The 17,765-nt window shown below is 34.2% G+C and overlaps 1 protein-coding gene across 8 annotated transcripts in view; it reads right to left on the bottom strand.

Moving 5' to 3' along the window:
- Positions 1-1,983: 1,983 nt before the first annotated feature.
- Positions 1,984-17,765, bottom strand: part of LOC110445675 (FERM domain-containing protein 5-like) — a 79,961-nt gene continuing 64,179 nt past the window's right edge. For 4 of the 8 annotated variants that reach the window (XM_021490409.1, XM_021490413.1, XM_021490415.1 and 1 more), the window contains 6 exons: positions 16,683-16,760; positions 16,265-16,333; positions 15,609-15,697; positions 14,066-14,098; positions 12,831-12,848; positions 1,984-6,584 (listed from right to left, as the gene is read on the bottom strand). In XM_021490409.1, the coding sequence (XP_021346084.1) occupies positions 5,845-6,584; positions 12,831-12,848; positions 14,066-14,098; positions 15,609-15,697; positions 16,265-16,333; positions 16,683-16,760 (1,027 nt within the window). In that variant the 3' untranslated portion in view covers positions 1,984-5,844. The remainder of the gene's footprint in view (positions 6,585-12,830; positions 12,849-14,065; positions 14,099-15,608; positions 15,698-16,264; positions 16,334-16,682; positions 16,761-17,765) is intronic. The other 4 variants (XM_021490414.1, XM_021490417.1, XM_021490411.1 and 1 more) reach the window with 3 other exon arrangements.

The raw sequence follows: 17,765 nt of genomic DNA, 5'->3' as shown, positions 1-17,765 counted from the left end.
ACATACCAGCAAAGCGAAGCAAACCAGAGCAGCAAGCTAAAATACTACAGGTAAATGTACTGCTCAGCAATCCATTGGCTGATAATTAATTTTCTGAAGAATTTCGAACTTAGAAAAACCATCAACGAGACTGGTGTAAAAGGTTTGACGAGCAGGGCTGAGAGGATGATTCTACCTCAAACAAACACATTAATTATTTAGCCTACATAAAAAGTATCATCACTTGGCTAGCAAGGACATAAAAAGGCTATCGTCACTTTAGATAGCGAGTAAAATCATTATTATCAGAACTAGTAAAGATAGCAAAAACTTATAAACTTAGTTCATCATTATGTTCAAAAGGTGTTTTTTGGAGGGAGAATATTTTTTCAAGTGCCCAATTCAAATGCTAAAAATATATATATTACCCATTTTTGGACAAAAACATAATCGTAAATGATACTAAACATAGATAAAAGTTCTCAAACAAGTCACAATAAAACATATCAAACACACTAGTTCTTGTTTAAAAGGGTATTTTATGAAAAGAGAGATAAAGCAAAACTGCATAACTCACTAGTTCCCAAATATCTGGAAATAATTCGTGTGAGGTATTGATTTTGTTAAAATGAATGTCCAACTTCAGAATACACATAGATTTGCCTGGTTTATGTACCAACCGAGTTGAAAACCAGTAGATTTTCAGTCTCCAAAACCCCCCACAAAAGGGATAAAAAAGCAATATGATATAATTATATTGGTCTTAATGTTCCAACAAGGATTAGTATAAAATAGAAATTATTATTTGTTTGAGGAAGCTAAATGTCTGCAGCTATCCACATAGTAGTGTACATATAGTTCATGCATGAAAAGCTGTCTCTACTAAGCAGATTTCACATGGCTTTCAATGATGATCTGTATTTCATAACATGCATAATTAGCAGAATAAAGGATGAAACATTTAACCCTTTCACCCCTATGAAACTTTAATAGACTATCACATGCATTGATCTGGATGAGTCAATTATGGTCTACAGTGGTGAAAGGGTTAAGACATATTATGATTAATAGTGAACACAGTTTGCTGGTAATCCCTACAGGGCAAGAGAATAAAGAAAAATTGTCTGCTGAAGGAGGGGAGGATGAAGAAATGTTATCAACACTGTTTTAAATGTTATTTTACCAAACCCAATAACTGCTTTTAGATATGACATTCTGTAGGCAACACAAGTTACTGTTAATAGAACAAAAAGTATCGCTGTCAACCAAGTAAAACTGACGATGTAAACTTAAAGAGGATATAGCAAATGATATTATTTTGTGATTTAGCATGTTCATTCCATGGTATTGAATCTTTACATTTAATGTCGCCACACACATAAATGAAAAAAATAGATCATGGCGAAAGTCTCGAGTTCAACGAAGTTTACAGAAAGACCAGCTGTTGTTTGTACTGGTTCCGAAATAACCAATTCTACTGACATGTTGAACCGTTACGAAAAAGTATTCCATGACTCAACCCAAAGAAATAGGAGTTCCAATGAAAAAATCTATCTTCTAAAACAATTCTTAACATAATCTGTTACCTCTTTTACTCACAGGTCTCTGTCACTAAGAATGATTTAAATTAGTTCAGTGGTTTATCCCCAGTAAGGATGGACTGTATCTTGGAGGGTTTCTTTTGCTTTTATTATTGTAAATATCTAGCCTGACAAAAACCTGAAATTTACAAAATATAGTTCAGTATCTGTACATCCGAATTAACCTCAGATCATTGTGGTCCCAATTCACATGATTTTCAAAGACATGAAGAATATGATATCTGATAGAAATCTGTGAAAACTTTAATTGGTCCTTGATTTAATTGTTGGTAGATGAGAACGTAATAAAAAAGTTAAGGTGCTACTACGTACCAATTCCACATTCTTCTATAGAATAGCTGATGTAAACAACCTCCTATCTCCCTAAGGGTGTAAGGTACCTATGATTTGTGTTAGAGTTATCTTCCTTTAAACTTTTTTTTTTTTTTTTTTATCCAACACCTCAATCGTGGCTTAGTAACATCAAGACAAGTATCTTTGTATACCTTTCAACTGTGTCACCGATTGATTTACCAGAGTCATAAAGATGCTTGATAGATTACTCTTTTGGAAAACACAGCTATAATTGATTCTTAATCATATCTCGTCAAACCATTGTAAAGTTGAATTTTAAAGGTAACCTCTATAGTTACCTACTTCAAAGCAGCAGGACATTTCTTTTTAAAATAATTTTAAGTCAAATTGTTATGTTAGAGTCTATTTGTAAATACTCATCATTTCACAAATACATGTTTACAAAACTGTTGTTGTTGTTTTTCTTATTTAACTATAGCACATTCTTCACAAATAACCTAACATAGTGTTTTCTGCTGTTTTGAGAATGTGAATTTCCAAAAAAATATTTTGATGAAAATGAAATTTAGCAGCACATGGATGATAATCCTGAAGTTCACTCCTTTGCATTTGTAAATAGTAGGTGCATCGAGGTAAGATACATGTACCTGATCAATAATCATAAAACTTTTAGGATACCACACTGATAGAGGAAGTGCAATACTAGCTGTAAGACTGTGGAAGTGGGGCCTTATGAGATTGGAGACAACATTGATCTATCTCACTGTGGGGCCCCCCGTGCCCTGACACACTACATCAATGATCCACGTCTGTTCCACGACACACTGTCCACAATGATCCACCTGTTTCCCATTCGTATAACTAGAAGAACTACTTTGCTTGAATTTAGCTGTATAACATTTAAGTAATGAATAAATAATATTTAGCTGTAGAGCATCACAGTACTGACTTTAGCTATATACCATCACAATAACAACCTCACTAACCTATATTCCCATTCTCATTGCACAAGCCTAATATTAAGATATTAAATATTGCATTCACAGCACTATGAATTCGATGGAGATTAACCTTTGGGTTATAGGGACATGAGCTATTTACCGGGCACCCACCCTTTGCACGGAAAGTTTGGAAAAGTGGGGGGTGGGCTTATTACCAGGCATAGGCTTTTCACCAGTAAAATACAGTAATTACAACGTTATGCTATACCTATGTAAATCATATGTAAATCTATAGGGAACCATTGTCTGGTATCTGTCAGGGTACGTTCTTGTCACCGAATAAACATGCACCATGTCATCAATCATTTTTACGAGACAATCTTGATCATGGTCATCTTTATCTTTCCTTTGATATATGAAAAATAAATTACATGTTTAATGGCTTAAAACCGTCTTAACCAATTGCAAAAGGTTTTTTTCATAAGCAAATTTAAAGGTACAACAATTGAAGATGTGTAGCTGTACTTAGGGTGTCATTGTATACAGGTTGTCCTTATCGACAGGGATTCATTGTGAACAGTGTGTCGAGGTACATGAAAGTTATAGCCTAACATATCTCAATCCAAAACAAAACGAAAAACCAAACAAATCAGTTCAGCATTGAGATTATGGTCACAGCGGATGATTAGGACTAATGATGATAAAACAAGTTTGATTTAGGAAGGAATGTGGTAACTAGACCTCAACATTAGGTTCACAAACTAATGATATATTGGCTGTCTACTTTGTCATGTAACAATTCTAGACTTTACCACATTCTAGGTGTCATTTTCTATTATGGTTGCCACAAATTGTATAAGCACCAGTATCGAAGCCAGTACTATATATGCAGAAAATATTGATCTATATGGCTAATGAAATAAAAAAAATGGTAAAAACTTTCCAACAACAAACTAATTGTCTTTTCACAATGGCTTACCATAAGGTGTGAACATAAGGTGTGATCATAAGGTGTGATCAGTGAATGCTTCCTATTGGAGATTTTCATTCAAGCAAACATCAAACATAGATAAGTCTCCTATCAATATCTGACACATCATGTTGACTCTAAGGAGATATCTGAGGAACATTTTGTAGGTAAATAAAAATAGATTAAACCCTTTCATCCCTAGGTAACTTGAGTAGACTCTACCATACATTCATTTGGATGAGTCCATTATGATCTATAGTGGTGAAAGGGTTAACCTGTAACCCTGCTGCTATGTAACAGAAAACCAGATAAAGGGAGATAACTGTAGCTGCATCTGATCATTAACTTTGAAAGTTCCACTTTTCCCACCTTAATAGAGATGGATTCAGGGTGGTTCACAACACCGCCACTTCCTCCCAAGGAAAAAAAGTTAATATAAACTAGATCCACTACTTCTACCAGAATAGAAATGACTATACCCCAAGCAGACAACAATAGGGAAAGAATGAAATTTGAAATTATAACTTTAAGTATAAATCTTGACAAAATCTCGGGAAATGAAACTTCTAGTGATTTTCTTCTTGTTTTTCCACAAGTGGTCATGAAAATCAACCATTTTGTGTGTGATTCTAAATGAAAGTAAACACTATCAAGTCTTACTGTGAACATTAATTGCATAATTTCAAATCCTTCTTTTATCAAATGTTGTCCTCAAAACCATGTAAATGTTAAGCGCAAACACCTGCTGCTTACAAAAATTTGATAACTTTTTGTATGAAAACAAAACACACAACAACATGTCGAAAATGACACAGGCATGAGTCGACGATTTTTAAGGCTGAATTGTTCATCTCCAGCAATGAGTAAATATATATAATAATTGTTCATGAAAAACATGCAGTATATATATGGCCTTTATAGATTTACCAACACAACAAGAAACCAATTTAACATAAAAGATATGTATCAAAATTTTGAGAGAAAAATTTAAATGAATAATGAAGATTTGTGTATGATTATATTACAAAATGTCATAGATTAAATATACAATGTGTAAATAAATGTTTTATATGGTAATTGTATTACATATGGTATATGACTGAAATTTGTAATTTCTGATATGTCTACAAGTTACAATGGGCTTAAAAGGCCATTGTTTCATAATATGACAAGAATATTTTAAAAATATGTAAATTTTGTAAATACGAGTCGAAGATTAAAACAGATCAATAAGACAATCAGAACTGGTCATTTAGAAACAGTTCTACATGTATAAATGTAATTAATTTCTAAGATATTTCTTGGCATGAGAAAAAAATCCCCGTCAATTATGTTAATTGAAGTTAATAAATCAAAATTTAATCTATTTTTGTTTTTGTTTGCATAAGATCAAATAAATTTTCCAAAAAATCTTAAATCGTCTCACATCATTGTAAAAGTTCTGCTTATTCCTAAAATATTTTCATAAAACTGTTTGACCAGTTAATGGGCTACAGCTGTAATCTCCAATCAATGACATAATATTATCTACAGATTATAATCAAATCTTAACCTTATCGAAATGAAGAAAAAGTTCCCTTACACCAACGTACACAAATAGTCCATTACCCTTAGCCATCTAGCCCACACTGAGACTTCCCCAGTCCTGGCACTGCTATAATTCTATTGATATACAGTGTTAGTATTACAGGGTATAGGCAACGAGGAAACGGTACAGATTTCATAAGCTTCACCATATCATGCCAGCATAAGGAATCTGATCAATATTTTAAAGAAATTACTTTTAAATGCCGAGTATTTCTGTTACAGGATACGTGTATTCATATTTTAATGGTAGAAGAAAAGTTATCTACATCCAGTTTACCCTGCTTCAGTTTCAAACCTACGCCGATTTACAGAATTAAATGCAAAGTACCCCGTAATGTTGTTGTTAAATTACTACTTCAATGAGAACTGAAGTTGTAGGTATTGTATCGATATTAAGTAATGCCACCATCGAAATCTCAGTGCAGGTTACAAGTATGTCATGTGCTCCACAGCGATCGTATGTACAATGAGTCTACGATTTAAATATGGATTGTACTCGGTGTGAAATGTAATCTCTTACTGGTTCAACGAACTTCATCTGCTGCTTCAGCTGTTTGGCGATTGGATGGTTGATGTTGGAGTTGTAGATCACTATGGCGACAATGGCCAGAGTCAACACAATAAACACGAGCGTAAACATGAACATGGCACAGCAGGACGGACCTGATTTTTTGGGGACAACAGGGCTGTCCGGAGTAGCCTGGCTGTGATTGGTCAATGACGAGTCGACAGCTTGACTTGATGGTGGTGCAGATCCAACCTTGTTATTCATTTGTGGCTCTACAGTCTCTGTAAGGACAGGACCAGACACCTCTGCTTCAACATGGTTGTTGGTCTTTGAGAAACTATCCTTCCTTAAGATTTCCTCCTCGAGAGATCTAATCTGTTCGTCAAGACTCATCTTGGGAGCAGAATCTTCCTCCTCTTGCTGGTCGACCTCATCCTTATCTTTCCTGTCCTCTATAATCTCATCCTCAATAAGGCTGAGATTTGGTTCGTAGATCGGGAGCTCATCCTCGGCTGCCTCGGGGCTGACTAGCGATGGAATCACGCCGTTGACTTTCACTGGGGACTGCTGTACTGTTGCCTGTACGGCTTCTATCGTCTCCACAATAGTCACGTCTTCTTCCACGGCGACGGGTGCCTTGACGATGGGGCTGATCGGAATAGTCTCCACATTGGTATCCAATCCTTCCACGTCTACAGCAGACTCTGGAAATAACAAAAGGACAAAAAATTAACAATGGAGCCCACTGTCGATCTAGCATGTCCTACAAAATTAGTTCTGACAGAATGCTGATACTGAAACTGGGAAATTTTTCACCCAGTGAAACTATCATCATCCACTAGTAAAATCCATATCATCTTTTGTCTTTCACAGTAGCAGAACAGTGCATAGTAGCTGTGTATCTGTATTTGTAATCATTATCAATTTGCCTTCATTAAAAGGGAACATTTCTGATACTGAATGGTAATGAGGTAAATAGATGAACTCTATCTTCCATATGTGGAGCTCTTTGACATTGAAGGTGCATTTTTTCAATAATGTATTTTCATAGTCAGATGAAAAGTGTCCTGAACAGATCTTAAATCAAAATGTTCTTTGTATATCTTTTAATTTTGAACAAATTTATCACAAGACTGCAGTGTTATATATGGTGTAAATACAAACATCGTAATTTTTGCAAATACCTCACGTTATGACACCAATCAGATGTCAGAATTAAGACATGATATTACAGTATCACATTTAACATAAGACATGAAGTCAAAATGGTGACATTTAAGATCTGATAATGGTCTGATTATTTTTTTTAGTATCTGTAATTCATTTTTGGTAAAATGATCAAATGGATCTTGAATTTGTTTCCATTTAACTATAGGCACAGCCTCCCTAAAATGAAAGCTATCAATACTTGTTTCAACAATCTCATATGAAAAGGAAACTCAACTGGTTCATCAATGTTACGATCAATTTACGAAATATCACCTAAGGTGATGTAATATTTCCATTTTTCAATAAAGCCATTTTTTTCAATGTTAAGATATTTGGCATCTACAAATACTAATAAGGAAGGCTCAGCTCTTGTGCTGCAGTCTATCAGTACAGTGTACATCCAGACAGTTTGTTACAATGCAAAAAGCTGCAACAAAAAAACCCTGCATTAGTATAGTTCTAAACTTCTGGCTGAATGCAAAAACAAACGAACCATTCCATCTGCAATGAACAGGTCTATATTCTCTACGGTAATTGGCCTGGTATTTCAAATTTTACCTGTCTTGGATTGGTCTTCTATCACATAATTTACCAGTCAGGGAGGGGTTTTAATCATTTATCCAATGTAAAATACAGATTTTTTTTTAATATTATGAGTTTGGAAGGAGTGAGTAAGGAAGGAGCGAATAAGGGAAGGGTAATTCGGTACTTGGGCAGCATCTTTCTAAACTGATGGTACTTTACTTTGAAATATAGAAAAAATCTTCAATTTACACATTAACTTATGTTGGTAATCAGGTATGTAGGGTTTAATTACCCTTTTGTTCTTACTAAATATTTTAGGAATGGTTCGATATATTTCCATAGTCACCAGTAATTGAGGCATTGTGAGTTTTGTGAGTACTTAAAACTTTACAGGTAGTTCTCTAAAGGTTGATCCAACAAGTTATATACCAGGTAATATGTACATCAAAAATCGTCAAATGGAGAAATCGCATAATATCGCCATCACCAATGGGGGGATCGGAATTGCAATCTACACTTGCAGGAAATAAGAAACAGCTGAACACCAGAGATAAAGAAAGTCGAGATGGTAGCTGATATAGACATCAATATATATATATATATCAGGTACATGTTAAAAGATAGTATCATCATCAACAAAAAGCAGCTTTTTTACAGGAATCATCAAAACAGAGTAGATCAATTATATATCATATTTTTATATCGGAGTTTCACTGAAAGAAACCATGCAAAGACATATTAGTAAATGAGACATAGATACCAGACAGTCAAATCACCAGACATTGTAATCAATTATTTCTATAAATAAGTTCGAAAGTTACCCTGTCTCTTCACTCTTGCTCTATTCCGCCTTTGCGTATTGCAGAGTTATCTTCTCTTGGGAGCAGGTATTGATTGTTACGTCATTGGTTTGTGTGAGAAAATTACGTCGTTTTCTCAAAAATTGATGACGTTACTCTCAAAAACAAATGACTTCACAATCAATCCCTGCTCACAAGAGCAGATAACTCTGCAATACGCAAAGACGGAATAGGCTATAGGGCTAAATGGCAGGTCACATCCACAAATTTAACCTATAATAGCTATTTTCTACCCTGTCTCTTACCCTATAGCTAGTTATCCTTATATGGTATTAATACTGACAATAGCCAAGCACCCTCGAGAGGAAGTTCCTTTATGATACAAATCATTTGATCAACTGACACCAGCTTGATTAACAGATTTTAGCAGAAAAAAATAACACCTAAAGCTGACAATGTGGATAATATTAATTAAAACCAACTATAATTAGATACACTGTGTTTAACAAGATATAATATATTATTAGCTAAGTAGGTATTAAGCTGTGTATTATGTGAACATGGTTAGAATATTTTACAGCTACTTTGATCACACAAAACATAACACACGCACTCCGACAGGTAACACTTACAGGTACAAATACAACAGGTAATGTTATTCATCTTTGTGAAGAAACAGACAGTTAACCATCACAGTAACAGTAACACATATCACAGGTAGCTATATTTATCTTTGTTAACTTACAGTACAGGTAACCATCACAGTTACTGGTACAAATATCACAGGTAACTATATTTATCTTTGTTAACTTACAGTACAGGTAGCCATCAGTTACAGGTACAAATATCACAGGAAACTATATTTATCTTTGTTATATTACAGTACAGGTAACCAACAGTTACTGGTACAAATATCACAGGTAACTATATTTATCTTTGTTAACTAACAGTACAGGTACAAATATCACAGGTAGCTATATTTAACTTTGTTAACTTACAGTACAGGTAACCATCAGTTACAGGTACATATATCACAGGTAACTATATTTATCTTTGTTAACTAACAGTACAGGTAACCAACAGTCACAGATACAAATATCACAGGTAGCTATATTTCTCTTTGTTAACTAACAGTACAGGTAACCAACAGTCACAGATACAAATATCACAGGTAGCTATATTTCTCTTTGTTAACTAACAGTACAGTTAACCATCAGTTACAGGTACAAATATCACAGATAGCTATGGTACAAATATCACAGGTAGCTATATTTATCGTTGTTAACTTACAGTACAGGTAACCAACAGTTACTGGTACAAGTATCACAGGTAGCTATATTTATCTTTGTTAACTAACAGTACAGGTAACCAACAGTCACAGATACAAATATCACAGGTAGCTATATTTCTCTTTGTTAACTAACAGTACAGGTAACCAACAGTTACTGGTACAAGTATCACAGGTAGCTATATTTATCTTTGTTAACTCACAGTACAGGTAACCAACAGTTACAGATACAAATATCACAGGTAGCTATATTTCTCTTTGTTAACTAACAGTACAGTTAACCATCAGTTACAGGTACAAATATCACAGGTAACTATATTTATCTTTGTTAACTTACAGTACAGGTAACCAACAGTTACAGGTACAAATAATCACAGTAACAGTAACACATATCACAGGTAGCTATATTTAGCTTTGTTAACTTACAGTACAGGTAACCATCAGTTACAGGTACATATATCACAGGTAACTATATTTATCTTTGTTATATTACAGTACAGGTAACCAACACTTACAGGTACAAATATCACAGGTAACTATATTTATCTTTGTTAACTAACAGTACTGGTAACCAACAGTTACAGATACAAATATCACAGGTAGCTATATTTCTCTTTGTTAACTAACAGTACAGGTAACCAACAGTTACTGGTACAAGTATCACAGGTAGCTATATTTATCTTTGTTAACTTACAGTACAGGTAACCATCACAGTTACAGGTACAAATATCACAGGTAGCTATGGTACAAACATCACAGGTAGCTATATTTATCTTTGTTAACTAACAGTACAGGTAACCATCAGTTACAGGTACATATATCACAGGTAACTATATTTATCTTTGTTAACTAACAGTACAGGTACCCAACAGTTACTGGTACAAATATCACAGGAAGCTATATTTATCTTTGTTAACTAACAGTACAGGTAACCAACAGTTACAGATACAAATATCACAGGTAGCTATATTTCTCTTTGTTAACTAACAGTACAGGTAACCATCAGTTACAGGTACAAATATCACAGGTAACTATATTTATCATTGTTATATTACAGTACAGGTAACCAACAGTTACTGGTACAAATATCACAGGTAACTATATTTATCTTTGTTAACTAACAGTACAGGTAACCAACAGTTACAGGTACAAATATCACTGGTAGCTATATTTATCATTGTTATATTACAGTACAGGTAACCATCAGTTACAGGTACAAATATCACAGGTAACTATATTTATCTTTGTTAACTAACAGTACGGGTAACCAACAGTTACAGGTACAAATATCACTGGTAGCTATATTTATCAGTGTTATATTACAGTACAGGTAACCAACAGTTACAGGTACAAATATCACAAGTAACTATATTTATCTTTGTTATATTACAGTACAGGTAACCAACACTTACAGGTACAAATATCACAGGTAACTATATTTATCATTGTTATATTACAGTACAGGTAACCAACAGTTACAGGTACAAATATCACAGGTAACTGTCGGTTACAGTGGTCCCTATCCACTATTATATTTCACAAATATAACAAGTAACCATCATAGTTACAAGTACACATATCACAGGTAACCTTACTAGTTATGTCATAAACTAAGTAATAGGTAATCAGTATGTAATTTTAGATTTCCAATAGAAGTGACCAAACATCCAGAGGCAGTTTGACAGGTGTAACTTCTGACTGACATGCAGATAACAGTGCTGTAATCCATTATAAAAGTATCCAATTCCAAATCAGTATGTACCTGTGTTGAGGTAAGTAGACCCTATCCACTATGTACCTGTGTTGAGGTAAGTAGACCCTATCCACTATGTACCTGCGTTGAAGTAAGTAGACCCTATCAACTATATACCTGTGTTGAGATAAGAAGACCCTATCCACTATGTATCTGTGTTGAGGTAAGTAATCCCTATCCACTATGTACCTGTGTTGAGGTAAGTAGACCCTATCCACTATGTACCTGTGTTGAGGTAAGTAGACCCTATCCACTATGTACCTGTGTTGAGGTAAGTAATCCCTATCCACTGTGTACCTGTGTTGACCACTGTATTGAGGTAAGTAGACCCTATCCACTTTAGGTAAGTATACCCTATCAACTATATACCTGTGTTGAGGTAAGTAGCCCCTATCCACTATGTACCTGTGTTGAGGTAAGTAGACCCTATCCACTATGTATCTGTGTTGAGGTAAGTAAACCCTATCCACTATGTATCTGTGTTTAGGTAAGTATACCCTATCAACTATATACCTGTGTTGAGGTAAGTAGACCCTATCCACTATGTATCTGTGTTTAGGTAAGTAGTCTTTATCTATTATGTACCTGTGCTGAAGTAAGTAGTGTACCTGTGCTGAAGTAAGTAGTGTACCTGTGCTGAAGTAAGTAGTATACCTGTGTTGAGGTAAGTAGACCCTATCCACTATGTACCTGTGTTGAAGTAGTCCCTACAATTACATACATACTGTGACCTGTGTTGAAGTAGTCCCTACAATTACCTACATACTGTGACCTGTGTTGAAGTCGTCCCTACAATTACATACATACGGTGACCTGTGTTTAAGTAGTGCCTACAATTACATACATACTATGACCTGTGTTGAAGTAGTACTTACAATTCCATACATACTGTGACCTGTGTTTAAGTAGTGCCTACAATTACATACATACTATGACCTGTGTTGAAGTAGTACTTACAATTCCATACATACTGTGACCTGTGTTTAAGTAGCCCCTACAATTACATACATACTGAGCCTTCTGCTGAAGTAGTCCCTACAATTCCATACATACTGTGACCTGTGTTTAAGTAGTGCCTACAATTACATACATACTGAGCCTTCTGCTGAAGTAGTCCCTACAATTACCTACATACTGTGACCTGTGTTTAAGTAGCCCCTACAATTACATACATACTGTTACCTGTGTTGAAGTAGTCCTTACAATTACATACATACTGTGACCCGTGTTGAAGTAGTCCCTACAATTCCATACATACTGTGACCTGTGTTGGAGTAGTCCCTACAATTACATACATACTGTGACCTGTGTTATTTGACTTAGTAGTAGTAGTCATTAAACTCAAGTGAATAGCTGCAGTGATGCACAAACTTACCCTGATAACGTTTCTTATCTACAATTGTAAATGAAAACACACATGCAGAAAAAATCAAGGTTAGAAACAAAACATAATGTATACAAAGTGGTTTAAGAACTCAACACAAAGGTTGATACATTTTAAAAGAAAAACATCTATAAAACAAAGTGAAAAAAAAAAAAAAATCTAAAAAGTATTAAAAAAATATTCATTCTGGAACATAAGAGAGTTCACACATATATGATAGTGGAGTTCTGACTAATAGATGTGCATGTTACAAAGTCTGTATGTTTACTATATTCCTGTTTCAATTTATCATTTAAGATGGTCACCATGATCAACACAATGATCTTCATTGCTGATCCTCAGTCCCCTCTAACTAGAAGCAAAGCTTGGAGGGTCCAAGAGGTTGAAATGATGGGCAAAATGAAGGATATGAAATCTAGCCAAGCAGGTTGAAGCCAAAGCTTTTTCTTGATAGCTGACACATATTTTTTCTCTATCTCATTTCTAGGGCGCTGCATACTTTCTACATCTGATCTATTGTACTCAACATGGCGCAGTTTTTGTACTGGTACATTTTCTATCCCTCTCGACATGCATCTTATAATTCTTACGTGTAGCAGTTACTGTTTTCTTGACTATACCCAAAATGGGCATATATACTGGTATATGGATCTGGTACTTTATCATGAGTTGCAGAAAAAAAATATTCAAATCATTTTTTACATCTGTTTGGTAGGTATATTGATGACTAATTAATTCAATGCCACAGATGGTATTTTCTAAAGCTAAAAAAGAAAAAGAAATTCTTCTCGGTACAAAGATGTTAGCCAACAAAAGCACAATATCAAAAACTTTGGTAATAATGGATAGAAAATTAAGCTTTATTCAAAATTGATATAAAATTAAGAACTTAGGAACAAAATGTGACAGATGATGTCTGAAGAAAAGGCAGTTTGTATTTTGTTATATTATACAAGTGATCAATATGATATATAAAGTACAAAACTTTCATTTTGCCATTTAAAAAATTGACACACCCTTTTTATTAATTTTTAAACACAATGAACAATCAACATTTCCATCGATTCTCTTCAAATTATTTTAATCCTTTAAACAATGCAAAGTTGGCGTAATGTAAAAGAGATGAGCGGACGTGAAAAGGTGTGCATAGTATTTGTTTGGAGTTAGCTCCCTTGAGGTGCGGTGCGACCACATGAACCACTAAATTTTACAAAAGATTACTCTACCTGATCTCAGCTCAAGAATGGGCAGAGGTTGCACTGTTAACATACCAATAAATCATATTCAGGTACAAATACATGGGCAGAATTAACCCACAGCTATCTTCTGGAGTTAACACTTGTCCAACTTTCAGGAATCCTGCAGCGTGGGGCTTATTGTAAACATTGAAGGGCACCTAGAGGCCTGGGTATATTTTTCAGTTTCATAGACTTCTGCAGAACAAGGTAGAATGCTATAGGTCCGTAGACTCCTTTAAGGAGGGGTCTTATCCTTCGTTTAATGGAATATATTCAATGACCTNTTAAAATTAAAAAAAAAAAAAAAAAAAAAAAAAGTGCAAAAAAGGTATATATGCTGAAATTGTTCTTATTCAAAAAGTGTTAAGCAGTAGTTGGTTAACTGAACATATGCTTTTCAAACGTTTAGAAAAATAATATGTAAATGCCTAAATTGTAGTTTGGATATATCTCGTGTTCCATGACCTTTTCCTGTGCTATCTACCAAGCCCAAAGCTCAAACCATCAATGACACTATGTACTGTTAGCAGTGAAATATATATACATACCGGGTAAGTGTTGCCATTTTCACTTAACATGTTGGTCAGATAATCCTGATATTCACTATTGATTTAGCAATCATTTAAACGATATTTGTACACTAAAAGCGGTGGCAGTTCTGTGTAAATAAATGGGGCTATCTATGACCTTTCAATTTATAAATATTTATAACTTCTAATAAAATGTTTAAACATTTTCAATTTGTAAAAGCAGAAATATAAAACTCTCTAATAGATATCTATATCATTAACTTCAATGATAAAATAGTTATTTAAATGCTTTTTCTTTTAAAACAAAACTGTGACTTCATGCAAAAATGGATATATAAGATAAAGTAAAAAATAAAAATAAAATTGGGGGAAAATTCTTAGTAATTTTGTTAGTAGAGAGATAACAGGCTGCAAATTTTACTGTATTTTCTTTTATTTTCTCATGTGACTTAAATAAAAAAAAATATAGAGGGAAAGGATAATATCCAACTGGTTTCTTTTTGAACATCACAAGAAAGACAGATTTTTATTTTTTTTCATGCATGTGAATTTATCTTTTTTCCCCAAACAACAGTTAATTTCTTCCTTTTTTCATATTTTCAATCCAGTGAAAGCATCACAATTTCATCATACTGATCATTTCCCGTATTCCACTAGGAAAACTTTTAAACTACACAATTTCTCTAAGATTATCATCTAATAAAATAAAACATAAAAAAAAATGAACTGAATAAATTTATTAATAATTTATAAGGAGAAAAATATTACCAATAACATTAACAAAATTACTAATAAAATCAACCATATCATGCTTCATCAGTGCTTATATAATTCAGATCAAATCATATCATAAAATGTTTGAACCGACAATGAACTCCAAACAACAACAGTATTTGGTATATTGTGCAAAATGGTATAAATAGAGTATAGAGTATAACATCTAACAAGCATGTCTATACAAGCCGGGGCCGTAAAATAGGGTTCGAAGGGGGGTAACTCACCTTCCTTTACAGTGTCAGCCAGGACCGAGGAGTTCTTCAGGGAGGCCTTGCTGTCACTCTTCCTGCCGAAGTTGGGCAGTGATGACGACCTACAGTCACAAACATCCACACGTAACACAATTGCTATCTTAAACCAAACCTCATAAAGATAAAGATACTGTTTAATGGGAAATTTATGTCACAGTTTTAGCTTTTTCCTGTTTATTTGCCCGTCCCAATTAGGCCTAACTTATCAGCATACTCTTTATAGTAAGTACACATGTGAAGGGGCAAATTTTACACTGGGCGAATAATGATTTTATCAGAGAAGGGTGAATTATTGACTGGGGGAAACTTTTCTTGAATGTGGTATTTAAAGCCAACATTTCATATATAATGTTCATGTGATAAAATAAATATGCATTTATTTTAATCATAAATGACATTTCAGTCGAGGTTTTTGTTTTTTAGGTTTGTAACACACTAGGACAAATGTCAAATTGCATTTGATAAGTTTTTGCTATATTTATAAATTATTTTAAATATTTATTGTAAAACAGTAAGTGCAAACAGTGATTGTCTTACTTCAAATGATGAACATGATCATCATTATCGTACAATTAATACTAGAAGTTGAGGCTTCAGTAATAAATAAACGAGGGTATTATTTTAGGTACCTGGAGAATGCCGGTTCATTCCTGTTTATACCGTCACTGTTGCTGTATGCTTCGTTCTGACACTTTCCGCTAAAAATTACAAGACAATTGGATTATGAATATTTTTTTTAATAAAGTGTAACCTGATCTTGTCACATAAACTTTGCAGAAATATACATTTTCTCATAGGTCAAAAACAAGCAATTGAAGAAAATAAGTTGTAAGGTATGTGGCCCACACTTAATTTCACCATGTGACTTTTCCCTACCTGTTCAAAAGGACACTGATTTGCGTTTCACTCAGCACTCGTTATAAATGATTCTTCGTGTGATGATGTGTTCATGATGATCCTAACAAAGTTCATGCAGTGGTAAACACGGCAAGAAATAGAAGTAATCTACGGTAATCAAGCAAGCAGGTTTTACCTCTGTACACATACCTGAACCTAAACTTTGACCCCCGTGAGAACAGAGACCCTCCTGACCTCAGCTTGGGAGGATTGTCAGAGTTAGGCAACCTACAAAAACAAAATATTCGGTTAATTAATGTTTTTGCATAAAACATCCTAAAAAGCAAGAAAATAACAGCTGAAAACCATCCTGTCTCCATGGTTTTTCACTACAGGATTAATGTCAGCTTTTGGCCCAAAAGAGCAAATTTAACATTGTGGAACATTTTGAAAACCTTCATTTCTTACAGTATGTAAACTTGTTGATGGGATGATATGTCTCTATTTATTTAAGTTTTTTTTTTTTTCAGGAACACTTTTTGGACGGAACGACATATCTTAGAAAAAGTGGGGAACAAACCATGCGACGCTGTCACTTTTAACCCAAGGCTCTTCATCAATTCACCAGAAAATATGTTACCGAATTTCTGATCAAGTGAAAAAATTAACTCATATTCCACAAGGCAGCCCTAGATGATTTGAAGATTTAACAATTTGTTGAAACAGGATTGGATACTGTGGAAGAAAATTTGTCAAAATTTAACAACCAAACTGCAAAAACCAGCGCAGTATATACTACACGTTTTCCTGTAAAGCAGAACACATGATTTACGACATGTCAGAGCCACTTAGAAGACGGATCAGGTGTATCAATTGTAACATTTAATGTCCATATAAGGAGTTAGAAAACATATCTACAGATGGTTTCCCCCCGGAACATTACAGCTTGTGTCAGAACTCAATTATCAACGGTAGAATTGGGTTCGGCGAGGTACAGTAAGTACTATTATGGGAATTGAATATCGATACACAGAAGCTAGTGCTGGGCAATATTTCTACGAAATTACATTTCATATGAAACCGAGGGCATCAGCGCAATACACAGAACAGTCAGAATGAGACAGGGATACTTCTAACACTAAACGCTTTGTATTGATCCTACCAATAAACATACCAGTAGATCGCACAGATTATCATACATATGTACTAAACGAATCAAGAGAAAATACTTGCATGTCAAAACGAAAGCAAGAAGCAGCAGAAAATGTCAATTTTTTTTTTACACCCCCCCCC

Source organism: Mizuhopecten yessoensis, unplaced genomic scaffold (assembly GCF_002113885.1).
Source record: "Mizuhopecten yessoensis strain PY_sf001 unplaced genomic scaffold, ASM211388v2 scaffold2329, whole genome shotgun sequence".
Classification (NCBI taxonomy): domain Eukaryota; kingdom Metazoa; phylum Mollusca; class Bivalvia; order Pectinida; family Pectinidae; genus Mizuhopecten; species Mizuhopecten yessoensis.
Note: the sequence above shows the minus strand (reverse complement) of the source record. Positions and strands in the feature narration are given on the sequence as shown.